Raw genomic sequence first — 17,656 nt, 5'->3', positions numbered from 1 at the left:
CTACATCTGCAGAAAATCTGTGGTTAATTCTCCAATATGTTTGGAACAACTTACCTGCCAAGTTTCTTCAAAAACTGTGTGTAAGTGTACCTAGAAGAATTGATGCTATTTCAAAGGCAAATAGTGGTTACAGTAAATGCTGATTTGAATTTCTCTAGTGTTCATTTACTTTCCATTTTGTTAATTAATACAAATGAACTATGAACATTTCCTGGACCGGGACAAGGCAGGGCCAAAAGGGACACGTGCCCGGGCACTGACCGTATGTGAAGTCACTGACAGACAGGAGTGATTTTTTTCCATCTGGAGTGCAGTGGTACCGTGTACAGTCACCTCCAGCACTAATCCTCTGCTCCCTGCCAGCCACTGTCACTTGTAAACACAGAATCGGCTTGCTGTGCCGATTCTGTGTTTACATATGACACAGCGCGCATCAAGTAACAGCACATCCTCAGTTCAAAAGAAGCATCTGCCAGGAGGATAGGCATGGAGAGCTCTCTAGTAGGGTTGTACTAAGCAGCTGCAGGAGGAGGCGGGAGCTATATATAATGGAGTGCGACGGGAGGAACTCTGTGTAGTGGGCACCCACTCTTTGTACTTGGTCACTAGAAGGTGGAAGGGAGCTCTGTGTATTGGAGATGGGGGAGCTTTGTGTTTTGGGGGGTGCTAGGAGGTGGGGGGAACTCTGTATATTGAGGGCTAGGAGGTGGGAGATCTGTGTATTGGGAGGCTAGGAGGTGTGGGGTAGCTCTGTGTATTGGGAAGTGATAGAAGGTGAGGGTAGCTCTATGTATTGGGGGTGTAAGGAGGTGGGGGGAGCCCTTTGTGTTGGGAGTGCTAGGAGGTGGAGGAATTCTGTGTATTAGGGGGTACTAGGAGGTGACAAGAGTTTTGTGTATTGGGGAGTGCTAGGAGGTGGGGGAGCTCTGTGTATTGGGGGTGCTAGGAGGTGGGGGGAGCTTTGTGTACTGGGGGGTGCTATGAGGTAGGGGGAAGCTCTGTGTATTGGGGGTGCTCGGAGGTGGGGGAAGCTCTGTGTACTCTGGGTGCTGGGAAGGGGGGGGGAGTTCCATGTATTGGGGGTATTAGGAGGTGGGGGGCTCTGTGTTTTAAGGGGTGCTAGGAGGTGGGGGGATCTGTGTGTATTGGAAGGTGCTGGGAGGTGGATGAGATCTGTGTATTTGGGGGGGTTGCTAGAAGGTGAGGGGAGATCTGTATATTGGAGGGTGCTATGAGGTGGGGGGAGCTCTGTATGCTGGGGGTGCTATGGGGCAGGGGAGCTCTGTCCTTGGGAGGAGGGGACCATATGTTCCTGTGGGGGGCTAGAGGTAGGGTCATGTCCACTATTTTCTGTCTCATAGAGCAATGCACACTACCTCATCTATGCGCCAAGATGTTCCTCTCTAACCAACATGTGCCATAATCATGTTAAAACTAAAGCACACTGCTTCAATCACACACCTAATTTTAAGAGCCTCAACTACTTTTTAACATACACTTTGCAGTTTTCCATCAATCAAAAGATAGAAATTCAAATTCATTCATCTGTTCATTCTGGATATTAATTTCACATTTTGAAAGAAATGTGCTGTATTTCTCTGTGAAAATTAAACATCCTTGTTTGGCTATAGGACAGGAAGCGAACGGAGATCTCCCCAATGGGACACAGATGACAAAAATTCCTGATATGCTCAGTCTGTATATAACAAAACCAAATCATACTAATAATTTCTCTGAAAAAAACCCTGAAAATACCAATTTATTATAGTAATGTGATTATTCGTATTTTATTTACCTCAAACTCTTGATAGCACCTAAAGCTGGTATAAGTTTCCTCAGTCCTTCACTTGGAATATTACATGTACTTAAATGTACTTCTTCTGTCTCTCTGCAGGATTGAAGGATAAAAGATAGGACAGAGCAGTCCAGAGGGGTGAGGGGGACATTATAAAGGTCAATGTCCTTTGATCCAATACATTGTGACACCAGAGCCTTATTCCTGCTCTCATTGAGATAGTAGAATACATTCAGAAGCTCTCTCTTGTGTCCTCTTGGTTTTCCGGGTTTTTGCTCTTCTGTGACTTTTCTCTGAATCCAGGTGATGACATGTCTGGCTGCCTGAGTAGACAATTTTCCCACTTGAGCCTGTAGCATGGATCTAGTAGAAGAGTCTGAGAGACCGCAGAGGAAACGGAGGAATATTTCAGCACGGCCATCTTCATAAGATTCAGCCTTATCGAGTGTTTCCTGTAATCTGTCAGGATCATAGTTAATAAAATGGACTAAAGCAGCAAAAAACTCCTGAAGAGTGAGATGTAAGAAGGTGTAATCCACATCAGGAGGCTGACCAGATTCCATCATGAAACATGAAAAGATATATTTATCATTTCTCACACTGAATGAATCCAGATGCCACTCATCAAATACAATCATGTGATTCATAACTCCATGTTCTGCCATCCACCCAATAGATGTCAGCAGTTCCTGGGCAGTGTGGCCACCATCTTTATTCTGGTTGTGATTGGCCAGAATATGGGCAACAAAAGTTACAAACAGTTGTGTCACTGTTTTGGGTAATGATGCCATCAGCTGATCAGTGTTTGTTGGTTGGGCTCTGAAGCACATCGATAACACTGTACAAATGATCCAGCAGTATGATGGGATATAACAGAAAGTGTACAGTGTGTCATTCTCCTGCACATAATGGAAAGCTTTCTCTGACAATTCTTCATTTCCAAAGAAATTATAAAAGAAGATCAGTCTGTCTTCATGGAGAAATCCCATGATCTCAGCTATTCTCTCGAAAACATGAATATCAACTGATGCCAGTCTGGTTGGACGGCTGGTTATTAGTACAGAGCAACCCTTAAGAAGACTCTGCCCCACCAAACTGACCACAATCTCACCAAAATGTGTTCTGTGTTTTGGACTGGATAGTTTACTTGATCTGAAATCCATTTGGTGAATACTTTCATCTAAACCATCAAATATAAACAGAAGTCTCTCTGGATCTTGGAAGATATCTCCAATCTGACCCTCCAGATATGGATATTGCTGAAGAATCATCTCCTCCAAGCTGACCTCTCCTAGTCTATTCAGATCCCGGAATCTAAAAAGGAAGGTGAAAGCAAATCTCTGGTAGATTTTCCCGGTCACCCAGTCATAGACAAACTTCTGCATCAGTGTGGTCTTCCCTATTCCTGGCACTCCACTCACCATTACTGCATGTGGTACACATTGTGACTGGCGGCTCCAGTGGAACAGCCTGCTGGGTGAAATGTGTTCCAGTCCAGTTTGTGTTTCCTTTAAGCATTTCTCATGTTTTACCCCAGTCTGTATTAGCTCATTTTGGGGACGCTGCCTGAATTGACGGGTAGAGACAACAATCAGGTTCACATAACGCTCGTTGATGAGGAATCTTTGTGGCTCCAGGGTAGTTCCTGGGGGTCTATGCTCCAATAGAGTCTCAGTCTTCTCCATCAGATGCTGCTTGTGCGTTTCCTGAATATCTGGGAATATAATGGAAATATTTCATAACTCAGGTTAAAGCAAAAATGAACAATGTTGCTTTGTACTTTTCATAATGTTAACACAGTTTTTACATTCATTATAATTACATTTTGATTTCAAATACTGATGTTACAGGTTACTACTGTATGTTTGGTCATCCAACGTCCAGATATTACTTGAGAACAGATTTATTCTCTGCAATATACACATTTTTCCATGCTTTGTCTCTTTATAGACCCTGAAAGTAGAGACAAATACTTTGTTATCCTGCCAGAAACATTTTTGTATTCTAATTTCCTCTTGTGACAGATAACATAGTGCCTTTTCTGAACTGAAATAGCAAGAGAATGTCAGCCTTGCCCAGTTTTGTTTGCTATACTGTACTGCAAAAAATATTCCCCTCTCATTATCTCTCAACATGGTGGGAGGGGTATTGTCCAAGGGACGAGCTGGGAGGACTGATTAGACTCCTTGAGGTAACACGGGCAGAGTGGACAAGACACTCAGTATTATCTAGCAACTCTGCACCTATCTAACAGATACACAGTATCAGACCACTTTTAAAAGCATTTTAAAAGGAAAAAATAGAAGAAAAGAAAAGTTCATTGTTAAGTATTACAAACATTAAGTAATCCAGTCCTTAACTGAATTATATAAGACATGTTTACTGCAAAGAAAGTATACACTTACCTTTTCCTACTGTGCCAAATAGTGGTCCATTAAAGATACATTTCCCCAGTAGACTCTGCATCAGGGGAGGACTGGGAAGGGGGCATTTCTTCTTCCAGTACTAACAAGATATTCTGGTCTAGTGTACCCAGAAACTTCTCATGAAAATTATCAAAAGTAGTTGGGTTTGAACCAGAATAGCTACAGTATCTCACAGAAGTGAGTACACCCCTCACATTTTTGTAAATATTTTATTATATCATTTCATGTGACAATACTTTGCTACAGTGTAAAGTAGTGAGTGTACAGCTTGTATAACAGTGTAAGTTTGCTGTCCCCTCAAAATTACTCAACACACAGACATTAATGTCTAAACCTCTACAACAAAAGTGAGTACACCCCTAAGTGAAAATGTCAAAACTGGGCCCAGTTAGCCATTTTCCATCCCCTGTGTCATGTCACTCGTTAGTGTTACAAGGTCTCAGGTGTGAATGGGGAACAGGTGTGTTAAATTTGGGGTTATAACTTTCACTCTCTGATACTGGTCACTGGAAGTTCAACATGGCACCTCATGGCAAAGAACTCTCTGAGGATCTGAAAAAAAGAATTGTTCTACAAAAAGATGGCCTAGGCTATAAGAAGATTGTCAAGACCCTGAAACTGAGCTGCAGCACAGTGGTCAAGACCATACAGCAGTTTGACAGGACAGGTTCCACTCAGAACAGGCCTCGCCATGGTTGACCAAAGAAGTTGAGTGCACATGCTCAGCGTCATATCCAGAGGTTGTCTTTGGGAAATAGACGTGTGAGTGCTTCCAGCATTGCTGCAGAGGTTGAAGAGGCAAGGGTTCAGCCTGTCAGTGGTCAGACCATGCGCCGCACACTGAATCAAATTGGTCTGCATGGCTGTTGTCCCAGAGGAAAGCCTCCTTTAAAGATGATGCACAAGAAAGCCTGCAAACAGTTTGAAGACAAGCAGACTAAGGACATGCATTACTGGAACTATGTCCTGTAGTCTGATGAGACCAAGATCAACGTATTTGGTTCAGATGGTGTCAAGCGTGTGTGGCGGCAACCAGGTGAGGAGTACAAAGAAAAGTGTGTCTTGCCTACAGTCAAGCATGGAGTGTCATGGTCTGGGGCTGCACGAGTGCTGCCGGCACTGGGGAGCTACAGTTCATTAAGGTAACCACGAATGCCAACATGTACTGTGACATACTGAAGCAGAGCATGATCCTCTCTCGTTGGAGACTGGGCTGCAGGACAGTATTCCAACATAACCCCAAACACACCTCCAAGACAACCACTGCCTTGCTAAAGAAGTTGAGGGTAAAGGTAATGGACTGGCCAAGCATGTCTCCAGACCTAAACCCTATTGAGCATCTGTGGGGCATCCTCAAATGGAAGCTGGAGGAGTGCAAGTTCTCTAACATCCACCAGCTCAGTGATGTCATCATGGAGGAGTGGAAGAAGACTACAGTGGCAACCTGTGAAGCTCTGGTTAACTCCATGCCCAAGAGGGTTAAGGCAGTGCTGGAAAATAATAGTGGCCACACAAAATATTGACACTTTGGGCCCAATTTGTACATTTTCACTTAGGGGTGTACTCACTTTTGCTGCCAGCTGTTTAGACATTAATAGCTGTGTGTTGAGTTATTTTGAGGGGACAGCAAATTTACACTGTTATACAAGCTGTACACTCACTACTTTACATTGTAGCAAAGTGTCATTTCTTCAGTGTTGTCACATGAAAAGATATAATACAATATTTACGAAAATGTGAGGGGTGTACTTCTGTGAGATACTGTACATATAGTTGGCGCCACTGTAATCAAATGAGCAGGTTGATTGTTTAGGACTGCTTAGTGTCTCACAGGCCTCTGTTCAGATTACTTCCCCCTGCTTTATAGAGGATTCTAGAATCATAGTGGGATTAAGGACAGAGTAGGCAGCCTAAATATTTATGGGACTCCAGCAAATTCCTGGGAAGGTGTGCCCAGTTGGTGGTTGGATAGCCTTTAAATAGTCTGAGGCTTGAGGCATCATGTACAGAGTTCTTGGGTCCAGTCCTGCTAGAGGAGACCCCTGTGCAGGAGCTCTGCTTCCTGGAGCAGAGCACTAGAAGAAGCCATCAGGAAAACACAGAAGTACCAGCTAGGCTTAGCTGGGGGGCTGTTTGCAGAAACTAAGTCCTGGAATCAAGTTGTCTCTGGCAAAGCTCACTAGAGTGAGCCAGGAGGACGTTGGTGGTAAAGAGTCCAGCTGCCCACCCTATGGTGATATGAGTCTGCATCTCCCTCAATGAGAAGAGCCCAGTGGATATCAGCAAGAGGCACCCAGTGCTCCTGTGGCTTTATGAGTAATGGACCCTAGTGCTGTGAAGTCAGTGACTGTGTAGCTTTTAATCTCTGGAAGGAGTACTAGTCAACGACAGCATAAAGATCATTTGGAACATTCCTTTTGCACAGTACAGCTAGAAAATTAAGGAGTCTTCAAGTCATTCAGTTCTTTAGTTTATTGGGGTATCCCACGCTCCCTGTTCCAATAAAAACCAAACAAAGATATCCCTAGACGGTTTCTTTGAGCCAGTGAAAGAGTGAATACAATTCTGTGTGCCTAGCTGTGGTTGATCTAACTGGGGGAATAAGACCAAGTTCACCAGCCGCTCCTTCGGGGATATGCTACATACCTTTATACCAAATGAACCAGGACTTGAGGTGGTGGAAAACCTCCTCCAGAAAAACCATGATCATTCATTACCCAATTTTATATTTTGGAAGGCCTTAAATCAGTCCTTAATTTCTTTTGTTTGAACACAGATGTTCAATAACAGAAATGGTCAGTTCTGCTGCATCAGAATTAGCTAATTTATTAGTGGGTTTTGGGGAAGAAAAGTTAATTTATTATTTTATTCTATTTACACTGTTTGTATATATGTGGGTCCACTGTATATGTGATGTGTTTGTCATTATTCTATGAGGTATTTTCAATGATACTGTATTCACACCCGAAATTTCACACACAGGATTGTCTGTTTTGGATGTCATGGTCAGAGTAAATAGACAAAAAACTGGACATCTCACTTTTTACAAAACCTATGGGCACGAACAATACATTTCATTATAAAAGCGTACATCCTGAATACCTCATCCAGGGTCTTTCCATGTCACAGTTTCTAAGAATGCTACATATATGCTCAGAGCTCAGTGAACATTCCTTAAACTTATGAAAGAGTGGCTTCTCTTTCGTGGATATCCTGGGAAGATAGTTGCTTCATCATTTACCAAAGCAATGAACAACTGGCAAAACAAACATGCAATAAGAACCCCATGGATAGACTACTCTAGGTTCAAACATATACCATTTGTTATCAAATAGTAAGACATACAGCACACAAGCGCCTAAATATACTAAGAGCAGACAAACATTAAAGTGCTCGTAAACCTCAGACATTAAATATGAACAAAGCATATCCCTCTATAGTGTGTACTTGTCTCAATTAAGAGCACTAAGTTTAATTTTTGTCTGATGCTTCGTGCCTCTATAAGCCTGATTCCGTTCTGACACATTTTCCAGACACCAAAAGAAAAAAAGGTGACAGGGGAGGGACCTCTAGCAAATTGACAGCCTCAGCTCTGTTCCTGGGAGCTCTATAAATGTTGCTCTTTGAATGGATGTAGAAAAGATAAGATTGCAGATAGACAAGTAAATCTTTTGTAGGATGATTTGTTTCATCTGTGTCACCTGAGGCTATTCACTTCACTGAGTAGATGTAAGGGTTTATAACCACTTTGTCACAAACTAAAGGTGCCATCATTAACAGTGTACGAGGCCAATACGTCTACTCACACTCATCTCATACAAGCAGATCCAAGATCCGAATATACTAAGGGGCCAGTAGTGCATTCACAAATACAGATTTGTTACAGATGTTTTAACTGTAACTTATTCAATTCACAGTGGCAAATGGTTCAAGATCAATGGATATTTGACCCGCAACACTGAAATGTGTGTATCCATGTTACAATGTCTATGTTTCCTAACATACCATGGTAAAACCAATGGACCATTCAAGAAAAGGTTTCAAAAGCACTGGAGTAATATTAGAGTAGCTATCAACAACTCCAACAAGGCACAGACATTGACTTAAATAATCCAGCAGCTGTACACTTTGTGATAAAAAAGCATCAGATTCATGACTTACAAGACATAGTTTTAGAGTGTGTCCAAACCCTCCAGTGGAAATTCCTCTTACTGTGTGCCCGGAATCAGATGCCACCGGTCACATCCTTACCGGGCTTTCCAATCACTCAGGAGAGCTCAGACAACACACAGTTAACCCTTTGATCGTCCTGCATGTTAACCCCTTCCTGCCCAGTGCCATTAGTACAGTGTCAGTGCTTTTTATTAGCACTGATCACTGTATTGGTGTCACTGGGGATGTCATTGACACCAAGTCAGTTCTCCCCAGTGGAAGAATGCCTGCCACAGTCCCGCTATAAGATGCTGATCGGCGCCATTACTAGTACAAATTTAAAAAAATCCTTGCATATATACTGCCATTTGTAAATGCTATAACTTTCACATAAACCAATTGATTTACATGTATTGGGATTTTTAGCAAAGACATGTAGCAGTATACATTTTGGTCTAAATTTATAACGAAATTAGATTTTTAAACTGGACATGTTTAATAGCAAAAAGTAAAAATATTGTTTTTTTCTCAAAAGTGTTTGGTCTTTTTTTTATAGCGCAAAAAATAAACAGCACATGTGATCAAATACCACCAAAAGAAACCTCAATTCATGGGAAAAAAGGACGTAAATTTCATTTGGGTGCAGCGTTGCACGACTGCGCAATTATTAAAGTAACGCAGCGCCATAATGCAAAAAATGGTCTGGTCAGGAAGGAGGGTAAATCCTCTGGAGGGCAAGTGGTTAAGAAGTATTTGCTTTAACTGTCTGCAACAAAAGAACTATGAGTAAATACTCAGTTGTTTGCTGCAATTGTGTGTCTTTGAAATCATGATTTCTTGTGAATTATGTCTGAACCCAGGGTGTCAGAAGTGTCAGGAGACTTGCAAAAGTCAGGGCAATCTAAGGGGACCATCATCTAGGATAGCGCTACATTTGGGGGCTCATCCAGGATACCCCTCATGGCTGGCCTAAGCAAGCATACTGATGAGCCAAGAGATGGAGAGTGAATGGACCCAGCCACAGCGGCAGCGTGGGACAAGGGAACAAGGTAGCCAACTGGAGTTGTGTACAGTGGTGGAAATACGTGGGAGTGAAAGGACTGAAAGGGAGGTTCGGCAGCTAGGGAACAGAGCTGTACCAGGGCAAGGGGCTTATCTCATTGACATGAGGACCAAATTTGGCTTAGACTGCACCCGTGCCCTGCTAGAGTGGAGAGTGGCTATACTGGCTTGCTTCAAGAAGGACATTGTGAGTTTGGCTGAAGGGGTTGAGGCTCCAATAATACCCCTGATGCCTGTTGGAGACCCGATAGAACAGGGGTGTCAAACTGGTGGCCCTCCAGCTGTTTCAAAACTGCAAGTTCCATCATGCCTCTACCTTTGGGAGTCATGCTTGTAACTGTCAGTCTGGCAATTCCTCATGGGACTTGTAGTTTGGCAACAGCTGGAGGGCCACCAGTTTGACACCTGTGCAATAGAAGATCACTCTCGGGATGGAACAGTGAGCCAGGCGTCAGTGAAAACTAATGTACCCATGGCCGGTCTACCCCCTGCCTCCTTTTACACTGACATGAGCAAGCTAGTGGACAGCTTAGTGCAAAATGCAGCCTCGGTGAATCAGGAATACTGGATTCTTTGGTTCTTTTCAGGGTGGAGTCCAACCCCGGCTGGCGAAGAAGAACTGGAAAGCTGGAATGATCAGGCACTGCAAGTCGTGGAAGACTGGGGTGTCCCAGAGGCAGTAAAGAGTCAAAGACTAAGTGAGAGTCTTAGGGGCCCCCGCTGACAGATGAAACATTAACGCATATTTCACTACTAAAATACTGCAAGACTTAATAAAATAACTTATGCGGTATTTCAGTATTTCTTAGTGAATGCCAACTTTATTTTGGAAAAATGCGGTGCAGTATCTTACCGAATACTTGGATGCGGTAAGATACCGCTTACTGAATTGTTTCCTTGGTTCGAAGTTCACGGTTGAACTGAAAGGGGGGGGATTGGGCCATCATGACCTAGCAGGAATATTTTTGACGCAAAAGGAAAAGTTGTATCTTAATAGGTGGTGCACCATCTGCCAAAAAAATTAAATATTCGAACACTGCCAATATGTGCAATAGGAAGCCGCAAGCTCTACGGCATCTCCACCATTGGTCACTTGTCGTCTTGTGTATAGCATGAAGTAGTGCGGTTGTCAGGTACCAAAAGTAAAGAATTTTGTAAGCTTTTCCCTTATAGAGAGTACAGATAGAACTCTGCGCTGCTTGACACCAGACAACTCTTTCCCTATACAGTAACTCTTTCCCACTTGTGCATATATGCGTGTTTGCCCTGGGATGGCCGAGATTAAGTCCTTCCGAGAGGGCCCCCCTCTAAGACTGTCTTCTCAAAAAGGGTCAGTTTAGAAAACTGCAGGGTGGCAGTGATTGAACATAATGACGTATCTGCAAGTATCCATAAAATTATTGTTATAGTAGTTGGAATCTGTCTCTAATTATGTCAAAAGAAAACTTTCTATTCCTTGGATCCACCAGGTGGCTGAAATGGAATAGATTACCTAACATTCATGGAGAGGACATTGAGAAAGTAAGACTATATGGCACTTTGGGGTTATGGAGAAAGGAAGTCATCAAGGAGGCTTCTGACATGAGGCTGTTCTCCACAGACCATGCAGAAGGGACATGTTGAGGAGAAAATTAGAAGGGTCAATGCCCGCATCCTCATTCCACAACAAATTATTAGGGTGAACTGGAGCGAACCATAATTTCTCTTTTTCGTTCCAGAGGTTGTATGCAAAAAGTGTGGATTAGGATGCAACAGCTCTTTATGGGCTGTTTGGTAATATCTCAGAAAATTTGGGAGTGCTAGCCCAACATTTATCTGAGATTCAAAAAGAGTTAGATATTCTATGCCTTTTAAAGTCCCATACAAAATTTAAAATATCTGTTTGGAGCTGTTTGAATTGTGATACTGGAACAGGAACTAGTAGCGTATCAAAGAGATATAAAATGTTAGGGAATATAGTCATTTTCACAGAGGCTATGCAAACTAAAACGGTGATATGATAGTGCTTCCATTGTGTGAGAAATGTATGGATCATCTTGTATAAAGGATGTAGGTTTGTGCCGTACAGTGACTCATGGGTAGGGGTAAGTTTAGGTCCCAGGTATTTTATTGCTGCCAACTGCCCCAAGTATGAGAAGCAAGTAGAGAGATGTTGTACCTCCATAAGAGAGACATGTACTGGCAGGACCTCAGATTTGGATACCCTGATGGGGACCCATAGGTTTCCATGGGTTTATGAAGGTTTGGGAGTGTCACACGATGGCAGGTCAGGGTAAGAATAATATTGTCTTCGAACAAAGAGATTTTAAATTCCCTGCTCTGACAAAAACTCATTGGACGCCACTTCACAGTGCAGATGGACAATGACCCAAAGCATACTGCAAAAGCAACCAAAGAGTTTTTTAAGGGAAAGAAGTGGAATGTTATGCAATGGCCAAGTCAATCACCTGACCTGAATCCGATTGAGCATGCATTTCACTTGCTGAAGACAAAACTGAAGGGAAAATGCCCCAAGAACAAGCAGGAACTGAAGACAGTTACAGTAGAGGCCTGGCAGAGCATCACCAGGGATGAAACCCAGTGTCTGGTGATGTCTATGCGTTCCAGACTTCAGGCTGTAATTGACTGCAAAGGATTTGCAACCAAGTATTAAAAAGTGAAATTTTGATTTATGATTATTATTCCCATTACTTTTGGTCCCTTACCAAGTGGGAGGCACATATGCAAACTGTTGTAATTCCTACACCGTTCACCTGATTTGGATGTAAATACCCTCAAATTAAAGCTGACAGTCTGCAGTTAAAGCACATCTTGTTCGTTTCATTTCAAATCCATTGTGGTGGTGTATAGAGCCAAAAATGTTAGAATTGTGTCGATGTCCCAATATTTATGGACCTGACTGTAGGTTATTTGTGGAGAAAACCATAATAAAGGGTGGTCAGGTAGAGCAGAAGGATCAGGAAAGAAAATTTTACAGTACTCATATAGAAGCCTGTCTGATCCAGGGGCCTTGTGACATGATAGGGACTTAACTGTAGCCTCAATTTGTTCTGTGATGGAGTGCCATCTTGAAAGATACAAGATAGAAGAGAAGAGAGAAAAAAAGGGGGTGGGGGGTGGGAGAAGATGGGAGGGTAAAAGAATAAGAGAGGAGACCCCTACTCAGCAGCTGGCAGTGATAAGGAAAACAGCATTCTGTAAAATGTCTCAGAGAAATGGGCAGTTTTCGAGCAGAGTTAAAAGAAAAAGTATGAGGCAACAGCAGACATAGGAACCCAGTCATCCGGTGGAATTCATTTTGGGATGCTTGTGCGGTGAGTCCTTGGAACATGGGCACTTTCCTGGTGAGACCTGTTGCCACAGAACAGGAGCCGCTGGTGTTGGAGGAAAAAGTTTCTAATTGGGTAGGTCAGGTGTCTGTATATCTAGGATGTCACAGAAAGTGGAACGGTCCTCCCAGGACTCGTAACACAGCTGTCTTGCCATTACGCTTTGCAGAAAGGCTAAACAGGAAACCCTATTTATAGGTAATATTTGTGTCACGTAGAGTAGACAAAACTGTTTGGAATCTACGCTTCTGGAGAGTTAGCCATGACAAGTCATGAAATAACTGTATAGGTGTCCTCTCATGCCGCATAGTATGAACCAAACGAGTTTTTCTCATGATCTCCTTTATAAAGATGTAAGAGTGGATTCAACATGACATTTTGTGGCCATGATGGAGGACCTTTGGTTTTCAGGACTCTATAAGCCCTATTCATTTCAATATTATGACTTAGGAGTTTCCCAATGAGGTCAGTTAAAAATTGTTTGCAGAATTACTTTCAGATCTTCAGAGTCACCTGCCTCATGAAAACCCTGCACTCTTATGTTTCTCTGGTTAGGGTTGTCCAAATTCTCAAGGGGCCTTTGCATATCCCTAAAGATCTGGCATTTTGAAGTTCCTCCTCCACATCCTCCACTCTGTTAGCAAGATGGTAAAAATCAGTTTGAAGAGCTTTGATTTCACTACAGCAGGCCTATTTAAACATCTTGAATCACCTGGTGAAAGTCATTTTTAGTCTGGGTAGATTTGAGGCAAGTTCTCCATGTTGCAAGATCCACTCCAGACAGGGAGGGTGACAATTGAGATGGAAAGCATGTATGTCTCCTCTCAGGACTATGTCTCCTCTTGTACCAAGTACCCGGCTGTGAGAGAGGTGGAGAGCCAGAGCCAGTATCTCTGAACCATATAACACACCTTTATAAGGTTAATGTAGGCTTAAAGTACACCAGACTATGAACATTAGGACTTTTTCACACCATGTTAGTTGAGCTGTGTTGATCTACATTGATCAATGCTGGCCTCAATACTAGGACACAAAGAAAAGGCCAAATCCAGTTGCTATGTCAAAAGCTGAATCTCCAGATACTGAATCTCACAGTGGGAGGGGTTCATTAACAGAGGCAGTGCTGTCAATCCAAAAAACAGTGGGCAGGACTTGGTGTGGCCAGGTGCTATTTGACAAGCTACAGGCAGTGTAGTCCAAATGTAGTGCAAGCAGAAACAGCCTACATGAATTCACAAGCAGTGCAGCCACACCACCACAGGAAGCTGCACTAGGTGGAGTACACTGGCAGACTTACAGTGGAAGTTCAGGCAATTCCTAACTATGGCCGAACCTACTCCCACCCTCCCTTCTATACCCTAGGGGTGGGAACAGGTTTAAGTATAGTTAGAGAAAAAACATAAAACAGAGAGGGAGCACATGCCTAACGCATTATCTTTGGACACTTTATTGAAGGATGTAACTTACAAAGGTTATACTCTTAAATCCAAGTGAGCCTGAAAGCAGCCTAGCACTGGAGAAGAAGGTCCCCGAAATGTATCAGCTGGTTCTGCCATTTTGTCTCCATTGGGAGGTGGAGAGAGGTCCTACTGCATGCTTTACACATTACATACTTTCAAGCTCACTTGGTTTTGTGAGTATAACCTTTGTAATTTACACCCTTCAATAAAGTGTCCAAAGCTAATGCACTAGGCATGTGTGTCTCCTCTGTTTTATGTTTTTTCTCTAGTTTTGGATCTCCCAGTCTCGGGAGGGCTGCACAGCCCATTTTTTCCAGGGAACGTATGACCATTGGCCTATGCTATGATTGCCTCTATGCATTTTAAAGCACATAAGTGTCAAGTTTTTTCCTCTTTTTTTAAGTATAGTTAGGTATAGCTTGAACTTCTGCTTTACAGATATCAGTGGGACTTTTATAATTAAATGCTTTTATAATTAAGTGCTGCAGCATTTAATGGGTGACCATAGTTATACATTAAATTTGTCAGACTCAATAAATAAATAATATAATATACCAGTAGTAAATGTGTATACTATGTTTCTATAAAACATGGGATTCAAAACCCAAAATAATAAATATATATATATATATATATATATATAGTGAAATTAAATAAATATCAGCATGTGAAATGTGATAAATAAATATTAGTATATATATATATAATAAATTCATCAAATTGTCCAAAATTCACAAAAAATAAAGTTAAAAAATTCACATAATAAATCCAAAAATGTGTCCACTTTGTGATGAAAACTCTGATAAAACAGCAGCAATAAATGGACCGGATATGATTTTCTTATGCGCTCACCTTAATTTTAGCCTAACTGAAGATTAGGCTAAAACAGCTTTTTGTCCTTGAATGGACAGATGAAATATTTTCCAGTGGTAGATGTGCTTCCAGGGTTGATGAGTTGTAAGTTGTAATATTTCTATTTTTCCACTTGGGGTCTCTCAGGTTAGCTGATCACTGTGTTGGATTAGGATGGATGGATTTCTCCCTCTCTCCTTCAGGGGTCTATTACTTCCTTTTCCTCTACTCTTTAATTCTCCATATTAGTAGTGCGAAAAAAAAAAGAACATAGTGCCTTGTCCTTTTTTAACTCTTTATTAGTGTATTGAATGACATTCCACTCACATTTATATAATATAAAAACAGCTTTGTGAAATTTTATTATAATTATACAGTATTTATATAGCGCCAAAGGGTTTGCTCAGCGCTGTATATTAGCGAGGGGGACAGAACATGAGACAATACAGTACAATACAATACACGAGGGGTTCGAGGGCCCTGCTCTTTCGAGCTTACAATCTATAATACATATAAACCCTCTTATGTGAGCGCATAAGAAAATCATATCCAGTCCATTTGTTGCTGCTGTTTTATCAGAGTTTTCATCACGAAGTTAACACATTTTTGGATTTATTATGTGAATTTTTCACTTTATTTTTTGTGAATTTTGGACAATTTGATGAATTTATTGTATATATACTAATATTATCACATTTCACATGTTGATATTTATTTAATTTCACATTTAATATTTTTGTTTTTGAATTACATGTTTTATAGAAACATAGCATACACATTTACTACAGGTATATTATAATATTTATTTAGTGGAGCGTGGCACATATTAATAACGTTTTAGTTATATGCACTATTATATGAGTAAGTGTTCAGTGTCAGTGAACCACTTGTGTGTAAATTTAAAATAATTGATTAATTATTGAGGCACCTTAATATTCACCATAGTAGCTCACATTTTCAAATTTGTCAGACACTATGCTGTAAGAATATAAGTAGAACGATGAGCAAAACATTTTTTTTTGTATTTTTGATAGAGTAAGTGCTGAATCTCATATGTGCTGTGCAGATTGAAGCTCAGGTTTCACAGCTAATTGATACAGTAGTTGTTCAGCGGTTCAGGTCAGATTTAGATTAGGTCCAGGTCAGGATTTAATATTGTTCACAACTGATGACATGTGCGGTTTAGAAACGGTTCCCATAGAAGTCAATAGCCTGTGATCCGCACCTGAACCAGACCGTACTGCTCAGAAATTGGACAGGACTCTTTCAAACCGCACTGAATCCGCACCGCCAGTGCACCGGTCATATGTGAACAGGCACCATAGAAACATATGTGAGAACCAGCACTTAGGGAGGGTTATAACCCCTGTGAGTTTATTTTTGCCATCTGTTTCCCATTGGGGAGATTTACCTTTACTTTCTGTCCCAAAGCCAAAACAGGAAGTGAGAGGAAATCCCTGCAAACTAAAGAAATTCCTTGGGGACCCCCATGTCAACAGAACTAGTCACTTTTCTGGGGACAACCCAAAATTTGGGTTTGATTTTCGATAATAATGGTAAATAGGCAGTGGTGCATTTAGGTTTTGTGCTGCCCTAGGCAACACAAAAATTGTGCGCCCCTCCCCCCTCCAATGAGAGAGCGAGAGAGTTTAGTGATTGTGTGTGTGTGTATATATATACATACATACATACATGATCACTGAATTCTCTCTCTTTCAGACTATATATATTTCAATGATCATGTATATATTGTTCAATGATTTTCTATGAATTGGAAATTGTTCAATTGTAAAGTGACAATAAATGTTTGTCAGCATTCTCCCCTTATCACACATTCTCCAACCCCCCCCCCCCTTCAGGCAAAAACATTCCTCCCAATCCCCCCTCCTGGCTCAAATCCCCCAAACCCTCCTACATTCCCTCCATTCCTCCTTCTAGCAAATACTACCCCCCAAATCCCCATTACACTTCTTAGAAAAAGGTGGGGAGGAAAGAGCCGGAAGGAGGTATGGGCTGTGTTGTGCTCTCCAGGCTCTCCCTCCTGTCAGAGCAGTGCTCGTCCATGCAGCACATGCGACAGGATCGCTGATAGATCGTATGGGACTGTACACATACACACACCTCCTCCAAGGGCAGCTAATCTCCAGGCAGCAGGAAATGTCTAGTCCCATACGATCTGTCAGTGATCCTGCCTCATGTGCTGCATGGACGAGCACTATTCTGACAGGAGGGAGAGCCCGGAGAACATAAAACAGCTCACCTCTTCCTGGCTCTTTCCTCTCCACCACTTCTCCTCTCCCTGCTCCAGGCTGTCCCCTTGTCCTGGCTCTGAATGTGGGTGGGTGAAGGAGCTCAGCTGTGAGCAGCCACTCAGAAGCACTAGGGCACCCCCTCAATCCAGCCAAGTCTGTCTCTCCCTTCAACAGCAGAAAGACAGTGGGAGGTAGAAGGGGAGAAACCTGCTTTCAGCTGCTGGAGGGATTAATACAGTGCATTGTTCTGTAACCGCTCTCCCCCACCACCGGTGGTACCCCTCTGATGGCGGCCCTACATGGGTCAGTCCTGCCGCTGCTCACCAGG

The 17,656-nt window shown here is 42.2% G+C and overlaps 1 protein-coding gene across 1 annotated transcript in view; it reads right to left on the bottom strand.

Annotated features, from left to right (window-relative positions):
* Positions 1-17,656, bottom strand: part of LOC149459222 (NACHT, LRR and PYD domains-containing protein 12-like) — a 114,416-nt gene that overhangs the window by 83,732 nt on the left and 13,028 nt on the right. Inside the window, exon 5 of the mRNA XM_089681436.1 lies at positions 1,796-3,509. Coding sequence (XP_089537562.1) covers positions 1,796-3,509 — 1,714 coding nt within the window. The remainder of the gene's footprint in view (positions 1-1,795; positions 3,510-17,656) is intronic.

The sequence above is a fragment of the Staurois parvus genome, unplaced genomic scaffold (genome assembly GCF_062004578.1).
Source record: "Staurois parvus isolate SC_StPar_1 unplaced genomic scaffold, SC_StPar_1.0 ptg000267l, whole genome shotgun sequence".
In the NCBI taxonomy this organism is placed as follows: domain Eukaryota; kingdom Metazoa; phylum Chordata; class Amphibia; order Anura; family Ranidae; genus Staurois; species Staurois parvus.
The sequence above is the reverse complement of the archived record's forward strand: the minus strand, read 5'-3'. Positions and strand labels throughout refer to the sequence as shown.